We start from the raw sequence: 11668 nt of genomic DNA on the forward strand, positions 1-11668 counted from the left end.
TCGAAGCTTATTTATACACTGTTAATACCTTAACTCTTCAAGATTGTAACGTAAGGCAGAGTTTGGTTTTTTTGGGTGATAGTGGGAAAATTGAGAACCCATTTCGTACTAAGGGTAGGTTGATAACCCACAGCAGAATCGGTTCTTTTGAGTTTTCATTGGTACCATCTGGTTCAGAACACGTTCAGTCAGACACATGATAAAACTCCCTTCACCATTCACTTTGATTTTCAATTCTATACACATAAAAGCTTGTTTGTATACATAAATAAAATATGTTTGTAAAACGAATCTGGATGATTTACACTAGCTTCGCTCCTAAATCAAACATGTGTGTAGATATAATTTTTAGTTGTACCGGTGGAGTTTGATTTTGATAGGTTCATCGGAGTCCACAACAGGTTATAGATATGTTTTTCTGGTTTTAGATCTGTGCATGTTCAAAGGGTTGGAAATGGTGGTGGGCAGGGAAAGGGTCATTGCTGGAGAAGAGGAAGGTAGCCGGAGATGGATATTCACCGGTGGTAGATGTTCAACAGGGAAAAGATACGATGCTGGAGATGGATGTTCATTGGTTTTAATTTTTAAAATATTTTTAATTTAACTGGTAAAAGGACCAAGATGCCCCTATTTAACAGAGGTTCTTTTAACAAAGTTAGATCAAGGGACCCAATCCATAACGAAATTGAAACCATAATGACCATATTCGTAATTATTTTGTTTGAGGGACCTAATCCGTAATTTATATATAACCATAGGGATTAAATTTGTAATTACTCTTTGTTGTATTATTTATGAACATGTTTGGCTCGAAAACATATATGCTCGAATGGTTCGGCTCGAGTTGAACATTGGTATTATGAAACTCGACTCGTTAAGTTGTATGAGTTCTATTTTGAATTCGAGATCGACTCGAGTTCGAGTAACTCGTTAAAAGCTCGACTTGTTTACATCCTACTCGTTGCTATCATCATCATCGTTGTCGCAACCACCATAGTGACCACTTTCGCGTTTACCCCCATCACCATCGTCATCGTCACCACCACCATAGTTTCCGCCATCACCACCACCGCTGTCGACACCACTACCGCCTCCACCCCACCACCACTATTATATTCAGCGAACCATACAGTCGGGTTCAAAATTCTTTTTACATATTTCATTCCAATATATCAAACAAACGCATTGTCAAACATGATTAAGACATTGTTTGACAAAAATAGGCTAGATTATTTTATAGGTACATGTTTGGATGCATATAAGCTAGCTTATTGAAACGCTTCTTGAAGTTGCCTTTAGGTAGCTTATTTGTCATTTTTTTCCCAATTATAACTCTCGTTAATATTAATTATAATTTATTATTTTTTATTATAAATAAATATCAATAAGATTTAAACATTATTAATATTAATTATTAATAAATATTAATTAATATTTATTAATTATATATTATACCTTAGTATTATTTAATAATTATTATGATAATTATTAATCATATCAATTATTTTCATGTTATTATTTTTAATTATTATTCAATATATTTAATTATCAAAATGTAAATATAACAATTTTAATAATGTTCATATCATATAAAAGTTAAATCTATACTTATTATGTTTCATAGATAATACAAATATATTAAATAATCTGAATAAATATTTGATTTAATTATTAAATATATTTTTTCAAAATTTATTAATTAATTAGGATATACGAGGTAGATCATTTTTATTTCTATTCATATTAAATGTAATGATTATTTAAAATTATAAATAATAGATTTTTCTAAAATTTGTTTTAACAAATCCAAATATTATAATTCACATAATAATCAATTTGAAATTCTTTTAATAAATATATCATATATTTTTTTTAATTTTTTTTACCATCTTGTTTTCTATTAATTAATATATTATGTTATTAGAGATTTGTTTCAATTGTATTTTGAAATACTATAACTGATTAAATTTTCAAGATGTAATTTTTTATCACTTTACATTTTTATCAACTAGTTTTACCAAACATGATTTATTCATCAGCTGACTTATCAGCTAATTTGCCAAACATAGCCTAAATTTCTTTCAAATTCCATCATATTCCAATTTCTTTGACAAAGTTCAATTCCGATAGATTCCATTTTATGAATTAAACTCCCCTAAGTAATAAAAACAACAAACACTATTAAGAGACAAACTTTTTTTTTTGGTCAAACAAGATTCAACTTTTAACGATTAAGAGGTGCCTCTTAATGGAACTATTAAGAGGTAAACAAACAACCCCTTAAGTAATATAATTGTTTGGTAATTATTCAGAATGAAATTAGGGTGTTGAATAGTTAAGGAAGTCCCATGATACAAAATCATTCAGAGAGTTTTATGATCATTAAAAGACATATTTTTTTGCTAAACAAGATTTACCTCTTAACGATTTAGATGCCGCCTCTTAACGGAACTATTAAGAGATAAACAAACAACCTCTAATATCATTAGTTCCGTTTCAGTTAGGCTAGACTTTGTGATTCATAGATATGTTAAAACTTTTAAATGCATCAACATAGATTTTAATAAGTTCGTTTGACAAAGACCAACAATCTTACTCAGTAAGAGGTATATCAAGGACCAAGAGTCTTACCCAATAGAAAAAGGAAAATACTCTTATCCAATAATCATTTACCAGATAAAAACAACTTACCAGCAATCCATTTTGATGGTCGAGAATGTTAATCAAAAGACAATACCTATATAAATTCAAGGGGCCTCATTTACAATACAATTGGAAAATTTTGAGGCACCAATTCCTACCCCTATATTCCAAAATCTTTCAAACAAATTTAAACCACTTCTACTTACATACCATCTATGTATAAACTCCTGCTATTGGAACCAAAAGCTTCATTTGGATAACAATAAGCCTTTTCTGTGTTATGTAATCTATACGATTTCAAGACCGACGTTTGTTCGTCCTTCATGAATCTCATGTGGGCCGTACTTGTCGAAAACCTGCTACACGAGATTGTATTACGAGAAAGGTAATCATGAGGAGTGTAAAGGGTTGTGTTAAAGATCGAAGAAACTGGATCGGTGTTATTGTCAGTGTAATCAATGGTGCTAAATGAGTCACGGGTGCTCTCGGTGGTGAAAGATGCGTCATCTGAGTTTGATAATATCGACCAATCGCTTGATGTGGCATCCGAGAAATCAAGGTTTGGTGGTTTTGTGTAGTTGTGCCTGTTTCCGTAGAAACTGGTTGGTTCTTGGCGGCGATCCAAGGTTGATTTTGGTGGTTTCGACTTTGTGAAGGTGGAGGCTTGGTGGTTAGAGGGTTTTCCGGTGGAACTTCTTGGCGGTCGAGGGGATGATCTACAAGAAACATTGATAATTTGAAAATGGTGATAACAGAGAAGAAAATTGCAAATTTAGATTGATTACCTCATGTAAAACAGTATGTATGCACCTTCTGACATCACCTGGCTCAAGGGGACTTGGTAAACCTGCAATTCAAGAACATGAATAATGGTAGAGAGTTGCTTATTCATTCTGCATTAGGATGCTTATTCATTCCGCGTTAGGATGCTTATTCACTCCGCGTTAGGATGCTTATTCATTTCGCGTTAGGATTAGGATGCTTGTTCATTCCGCGTTAGTATGCTTATTCATTCTGCGTTAGTAGGCTTATTCATTCTGCATTAGTATTAGTATGCTTATTCATCCTGCATAGATCATCATCTTACATGAAAGTTGGCATCCTGCGGTTCGTTTGGTCCAAAGGACAATATGGCACAAAGACGGAACAAATGTTTTTTGGTCCCACGTTTAACGCAACATTGGACTGGGACAGGACGGACCGAGTGAGACAAAAATGCATTTTGTTCGTCCTGCCTAAATAGGTGGAACGTAAATCAAGGAGATGGGACAAGATTGATAAATTACTAAACTACCCATGTCAAATTAAAACCCTAAAACCTTTCACAATTCTTTCACCCGCCCATCTCACAGTCACCCGTTCACGCGCACGTCGAGTAGGGGTTGTTTGGATGGTTTTCCATCAAACTCCATATGGATAAAGTTGTTTGTGTGGATTAATCTATCTATATAGATTAAGAAGATTTTTGTTTGGAAGCGTTTTCTCATAGATGGAAGGAGCGTGTCTTATAACTGGGAGGGATATGTTCAGAAAACACTTGGCTTTCTGCATAAAGCTTCCCCCTAAAGCTTATTGAATAACTCGCTTTCTATATCATTAAGCCACTACCAAACAGTCATGTATAGCTGAACGAATAAGTTGTGAGTCCCATTAAGCTCATTAAGCTACAAATATGAGAAAATTGATTACCTGGGCATCATCTATCCTGGACCAATTTCCTTGAAGATCTTTCACGTACGATATATAATGACCAGAAAAAGATGCATTCATCGTGTCTAAGTGCACGACGACACCATAAAGCAAGTATAACGGAGGAATGTCATCTTTTCCCGTCATATATGGGATCATGTCCAACATGTCAGGATACGTGATACACTTATTTAGCTTCCCATAATTCCCTTCCTGGCAAAAACAAAAACACTTAATCGATCAAACGGAAAAGGTGTCATCTTATCTTGATTTACACTACACTAATTATCATCATTAATTGTCAAATCAATGGTAACCGTGGATGTCCATGGACACCCCTTGACTAATCCCATAGGGTGCGCTTGGTACACGGCACTGGACAGAACAAGGTTTTATGTGGAACAGACAGAAACAGAGTGAAACAGTTGTGTTCCACCCCCACCCCATGGAACAAGGTGGAACAGACCTTAATTTACCATTCTAATCTCAAAATAAAACTTAATTCTCTTCTAAAACATCAAATACACCTCTCTTTTTACATTGTATTCGTTCTTTAGTTTTTATTTATTGTATTTTATGTTCTTTAAACTTTCACTTTATTGTCCTCAAAATATTATTTTTATACGGTTTCTATATTTTGTTTAATTTATGTAATTTATTAAATATTAATAATAATAAAATAATATAGCAAAGGTACAAAATAAAAGTTGGAAACTACATAAACTATTTATTTTGGTGTCATTTTAACCGTCTTGATGAAAACTTTCTGATGATATATTTTGTTATAAAAAATAGTTATTTAATTACAATTTAATAAATTACATAAATTGGTCATTTTATTTGTTCTGTCCAGTTCCGTCTTACCACACACTGAACAGTGTTCTAACCTGTCCTATCTTGTCTGGATACCAAACGCACCCATAAGGCCCTGAAGGCAACAACCACAAAAAATCCCCAGTGGCCCAGAGGAGACTCGAGCTGGCGACCTACGGGAACAAGCTCCAAGGCGTAGAGTTTATTTGCCAGTTGAGCTAACAGTATGTTTGGCCGATTACACCACTAGCATTCTAATACCTGGAATCTCTTCAATACAATTGTCAATATATTCGGAGCCTCGTGTATTGCCAATTGCTTCCGTGCTCGAACATAAGCAGCACACCTTCAAAAAAGAAATATTTTACTAGAACGTAAGTCTTCAAATTTATATACAAAATGCAGGACCGATAAATGAATATGGATGTCGATATGAAGTGATAAATGATCAACAAACCTTCCACATCTATACATGTTTTCTCCATCCAAATCTTCCACGCTTGTGAATTGGGTAAGTGCGTCTTCTAGCGACTCGACCCAGCCATATATCTCGAGGTTAAGGTCCATAATGTTTTCGTATCTATCCGATTCGTGATGACATCTCAGACATTTGACCTGATATTCGATGTAGTATATGCGGCAAAGTGATTATGATTTATTTCAAATAGAAAAGACAGGTTAGCTAGGGGCGAATCAACTATTCATGATGAATATACACAAGTATTCATGATGAATATACATAAGCATTCATGATGATTATACATGAACATATTGCAGCCTCATTAATGAACATTCATTCATGTTATTCATCATGAATATTTATCAAGATATCGATCATATTCATCATGAATATTTGTTTCTCACGGTTCTCAAACGAACACACCCCTTAACAAATATATGCATCTCCATTCTGCGATTGTCGTTTCTGATATGGCTTGAGATGACGTTTGTCTTTTTGGTACTTAACCGAGAAAAAAATGCAGAAAGCTGCTTCACCTTTGACCGGAGTTGACCTCCAAAAGTATGTTGAATAAAGGTTGTCTCTTGCAATTTAGGAGCAACAACGTCTTCCCCACCCAAACTCTCCAAACATATAGATTGCATCGAGGTGATCAAAACCCTAAAAACGGAAATGCGGCAATCAACATGAATACTAACACGAAATCCCTATCTTCATATTTGAACTTGAAACTCAAAAGAGCTTTTATACTCCAACAAGAGTACATAGGAACACAGAAACGCGAAAGTCAACAAAATTGTTTGAAAGCATTAACCAACCTTAAAAATTCATGAGCATCTTCCTGGCTACCTCCTCCAATTTGGTAATTAACACTCCGCATATGCAAAAGAATGCCGCTCAGAGACAACGGCTCTCCACTTTCGCGTAACATCATTACATGATGCTCAAGTTCACACATCAGGCACCAAGATTTTGCACAACCTAACCATAAACAAGAAAATGAATCACAAATGATATATTCATCAATGAATATCATGATATATTCATTAATGAATATAATGATATATTCATGATGAATATCATGATATAATAAACCAAACCAGTACATCCCACCTGGAGGTGGGGTCTGGGAAGGGTAAGATATAGACAGACATGAACTCTACCCCAAAAAGTAGAGCGGTTGTTTCCATAAATACCCCCGGCTTGTGAAAAGTGTGACAAAGAGAGAGACAAATATGATAAAGTTTTGAAAAAATGGTTAAGAGTAATCCCAAATGACATAATGAGAATGTGTTAATTACATGTTCTTGAATGTGATCTATGGAGCAAATAGATAGTCAGAGGCTTTGTAGACATCAAGCACTGCACCACAGCATTTGCATAGCAGCTGCATAAAAACAAAGGCAAGTAACAAAAAGATGGTTAAATGTGTTCCTAAGGGTGCATTTGGTACGTGGTGAAAGAATTCTTGAAGGTTTGGGGCTTTAATTTGACATGGGGTAGTTTGGTAATTTACCAATCTTGTCCCGTCTCCGTGACTTTTGTTCCACCTATTTCCGTGGGTCAGAAAAAAACGCACTTTTGTCCCACTTAAGTCCTGTCCAATCCCCGTCTAATGTGGCGTCACACGGGTTTAAAAATGTGGGACAAGAAGTTTTTGTACTATCATGTCCTATACTGTGTACCAAACGCCACCCAAAATGATATAAAGAAATGATGCAATAATTTCATATTTTTCTGTGTATGCAATATGCTAACGGACCTGTTTCCACAATTTACAAGGCCCCTTGGTGAGAAGTCAAAAGCTTCGTACTTGAAGTACTTCAAAAATTCTTCATATGGAAATAGCATCTGCAAAAATATGATCACTATAAGAAAGATTCTATACAAGTCCCAACATCGACGTGTTACCAAGAGCTTATTGAAACGCTAAGCTAGTTTTTGGCTAATAAAACAGGGTTTTTTCAATAAGCTCAAAAAATAAGTTGGCTTATGGATACCAAACATTGCCTTAGGGGTTGTTTGATTGGTTTTCCATTAAGCCCTGTATGGATAAGGTTGTCTGTGAGGATTAATCTGTCTGTATAGATTGAAAAAGTTTTTGTTTGGGAGGGTTTTTCCATAAATGAAAGGAGCACGTTTTTAATTGGGGGGACATGTTTGGAAGAAACTTGGCTTTCTGCATAAAGCTTCCCTGAAGAAGGTTACTGAATAAGCCAGTTTCTATATCATTAAGCCACTGCCAAACAGTCATGTATAACTGACCCAATAAGCTGTGAGTCCCATTAAGCTCGTTAAGCTGCTAACAAACCCTTAGTTTATTTATGTTTATCCAAATGATTTGATGGTAATAACTTGCTTTGGTTTTCTTATGCGTGTCACCATTAACTTCTGAAGTTTCCACTTGGTCATGCTTCGATGACTTCTTTAGACCAATCATCTTCATAAATCCCTTGCTAATGATGCCGTTTCCTTTGGCATGCCTCATTCGCAGAATATCTGCATCGTAGTACATAAGAAAAAGTTCGTTACTTTAAATAAATAAGATCACAATAAGTAACGATCTTGAAACCTACCCAGCTTGTCATCAATTTCTCCCATATTTTCTGTTCCTAAGCATGTTTGATCTTTTGACACTTCGGTTGATTTTGCGAATTTATGCACTTTGCTTCCAGAAGAATGCGATCTTGATTTCACCAAATTACTTTTCTTTGGCGGGCCTTTCTCGCAAGTTTCGTGACTTGAATTGCTCCATCCATCCATCAACTCCGTTTCCATTTCTAATGATTTTGTACCATTTTGAGTCGATGTTACCAAGTCATGTGGACTGTTTGCTGTTAGACCCTCGTGTGTCGCATTATCAGTGTTATTTTTCTCCGGAATCACTTCTTTCACGAGCACAAAATGACCCCGCTTGGGCTGCTGTGAGCAATTTTAGTATAAAAACACCATAAAAAGAGATGAAAACAAGAAAATCGATTAAAAAAACAGTAGATAGGTAAGAACCTTATGTCTGATGAAAGTTTCCTTATTATCATATGACGTAGAACAGGTATCTGCCGATGAATCCAATGCAGAAATCTCTTCTCTTCTCGAAATTTCCCGGTTAAATTTGCGACGATTGTGTTTATCTGAGGTTCTTCTTTCCAAAACGACCCCAGAAGATGAATTGGGTGAATCATCAAAAGCAGCATTTTCATGCCCATTTTGCTCGATATTGGACTGTAAGCACCCCGAATCCAAGTTCTTACTCAACGATACTTGTTCATGGACGGATACAAATTCTTCATTTGACGCAGACTTAGGAGACGGGCAATTGCTGTTGTGCTCCAACGGTTGGCATTCTAGTTTGTGAACTTGCCTCCAATGAATTATCTGACACTTCCCAGAACTGCACAAACGGTATGAATTGGAATCTGAATGGAATTTAATCAGGTTTGACCATGCGATTGGTCGGAGGAATTGGAGTATGTTTAGTTGGCAGAATGTAGCTTCGGAATTGGAATGAAATTACGATAAATGACCAAAATACCCCTTTATGACATTTTTCGTACTTTCTTGCTTAAATTATAACATAACTATATAATGATAAACTTAAAGCAACCCTAAAATATCTACATCCCAAAACATACTGTACACTTATAAGAATGACTTGAAACCTCTTCAGATTTAACCAATTAAAACATAAGCTAAACCTATAATTGTAGTAGGCATTCACTTCAAGATCAATGCAAATAAAGGCTAGACCTTGGGACTCCTCCCCATAGACCACAAGTTCGCTGTTATGTTTTAGGCCACTCGGGATTTTCTTGGCTCTAATCTTTAGGGCCACTAGGGATTTTCTTGGCTGTTATCTTTAGGGCCACTGGGGATTCTCTTGGCTATTATCTTTTAGGCCACTGGGGATTTTCTCGGCTATTATCTTCAGGGCCACTAGGGATTTCTTGGTTGATATCTTTAGGGCCACAGCGGATTTTCTTGGCTGTTATCTTTAGTACCACCGAAGATTTTCTTGGTTGTTATCTTTAGGGCGACCGGAGATTTTCTTGGTTGTTATCTTTAGGGCCACTGAGGATTTTCCTGACTGTTATCTTTAGGGCCATTTGAGATTTTCCTAGTTGTTATATTAAGAGGGCCCCATGGGACTAGTCGAGGCCAAATTTTTGTAAAAGCAAACAAAAGGAGTTAAACATACCAGTATCGTACAGTTTTGCAGCGTGAACATCGAGTGGTGGCTAGACTAAAGCATCTTGCACATTCATGAAATCCACTGTTCGATTTTGGCAGAGATGCAAGAGGGACAACAGTAGCAACAGCAGCCATAGCCTCAGCACGAAAAGATTCTTCCGCAGCAATCTCAGCAAGAACCCGTACCCTGTCTTTCTTCTTCGAAACCTCACTCCATTTTCCTAACAAGATATAAGCAACAAGCGGTAGCACAACGAACACCAGAACCAAACCGGCTAAATCCGTTCCCCTTGGATGGAGCATGTCCCCACCAGCATACTCATGTCCAATTTCCTCCCCACAGAACTATGCCACCAATCGATTCTTTCCTTAAATTCACACGATATAAACGTAACTGCGAACAGATATACGAATATGATTGAATCCCAACATCATGTTTTCAAGGCATCAAATGAAACCAAAACTGAATCAATTGGAGTGTTGAAGATATTGAAATATTGGATCATATTTAGTTGAATTGCAGCATAAATGCAAGAAAACAGCAAACACCCAAGGGAAAGATCAGTGATTTCTGCTGTACAAAAATGGCATATACCTACTATTACTTTTTTATTCAAGTTACCCTTTTTAGGGAAACAAATTTTCCAGAAATCCATAAAACTAGTTACAAGAAAGCCTCAGATGAATTGGGTAATCAGTCTTTAAGTATCAAACAAATGGAAATCATTATTCTCTTTAGAAACAATGGCATTTGATATCATTAAATTGGGGGAAATCATAAGTTTCAGTTAAAATTGAAACAAGAACACAAAACCCAAGATCAAGATTTCATTTATGGCAAAAACCCAGAGGAAATCAAGCTAAAAAAACAAGATTCAATCCAAATTGAAAGAGGGTTTAGGAGTACAACATACCTATTTTGCTGAAGAACACCAAAATCTGCAGAAACAAACCCTAATAACTCCTATTTTCTTCTGCAAAAACTCACAAACAATGAATAAGATGAAGATGAAGATGAAGAAGAAGAAGAAAAGATTCTTTTTTTCACGTACCAAACTACTGTTTACACACACGCTCTCTCTCTCTCTCTCTCTCTCTCACACACACACACACACTTACCCTCTTTTTTCTCTCTCTTTGTTTTGGAGTGAATAAATACAAAATTTGCTACTAGACTTTACACTCACACACTCGCATATATTTCTCTTTTGAATACATACAAATGTCGTGGCTTCTCGTACTCTCCTTTTCGTCTTCAAGATTCGGGACGTATTGATGTTCTGCACAAACCATCGTCCCCAAAAAATTTAGGTGCTTTGCAGAGCTGGCAGATATCTACTGGATCATGATTGTGGGGTGTGTGTGTGTATATATATATATATATGTGTGTATGTATATATTGGTAACAATTATTTGTGCATCATTTTCGCGATTCTTTTATATACGTAGCAAACTGTAATAATTATGTCGATAATGTATTGATTTTGTTGCCCAAAATCAAGATTTTTGTTTTATTTGTTCATAAATAAAAAAAATTAATTTTTACTGATTCTTTGTAAGGGACTGTTTGATAGTTGTTGAGTAATTTAGGGGTTGTTTGTTTATCTCTTAATAGTCTTATTAAGATGCAACATTTGAATCATTAAGAGATGAATCTTGTTTGACAAAAAGAAAGTCTGTCTCTTAACGGTTCTAAAAAACCATCTGAATGATTTTGTATCATAGATCTCCCTTAACCATTAAGAGCCTTAATTTCATTGTACACAACTACCAAACAATTATATTTTATTTTGTACTATATCATTAGAGCCTCTTAATCATTTCGATGACTTAATCATTCTGCAACAAACCATTCAGCAACTGTCAAATAACCCC

At 35.5% G+C, this 11668-nt stretch overlaps 1 protein-coding gene across 4 annotated transcripts; it reads right to left on the reverse strand.

Annotated features, from left to right (window-relative positions):
* Window positions 1-2673: 2673 nt before the first annotated feature.
* Window positions 2674-11108, reverse strand: LOC112517336 (ubiquitin carboxyl-terminal hydrolase 15-like). Of its 4 annotated transcripts, XM_025124734.1 has the most exons (15): window positions 10913-11108; window positions 10708-10767; window positions 9801-10187; window positions 8612-8996; window positions 8182-8527; window positions 7965-8104; window positions 7368-7456; window positions 6907-6992; window positions 6424-6586; window positions 6142-6265; window positions 5603-5760; window positions 5407-5491; window positions 4333-4545; window positions 3429-3490; window positions 2674-3359 (listed from the first exon to the last, which is right to left on the reverse strand). In XM_025124734.1, exons 3-15 carry the CDS (start codon window positions 10094-10096, stop codon window positions 2846-2848), a joined length of 2661 nt encoding a protein of 886 aa, XP_024980502.1. In that variant the 5' UTR covers window positions 10097-10187; window positions 10708-10767; window positions 10913-11108; the 3' UTR covers window positions 2674-2845. The 4 variants fall into 4 exon arrangements, with proteins under 4 accessions (XP_024980502.1, XP_024980504.1, XP_024980501.1 ...); XM_025124736.1 differs by lacking the exon at window positions 10913-11108 and having other exon boundaries at window positions 9801-10014; window positions 10708-10816; XM_025124733.1 differs by lacking the exon at window positions 10913-11108 and having other exon boundaries at window positions 10708-10816.
* Between the last annotated feature and the right edge of the window lie 560 nt (window positions 11109-11668).

This window comes from Cynara cardunculus, assembly GCF_001531365.2.
Source record: "Cynara cardunculus var. scolymus isolate 2C chromosome LG 8, CcrdV1, whole genome shotgun sequence".
Lineage (NCBI taxonomy): Eukaryota > Viridiplantae > Streptophyta > Magnoliopsida > Asterales > Asteraceae > Cynara > Cynara cardunculus.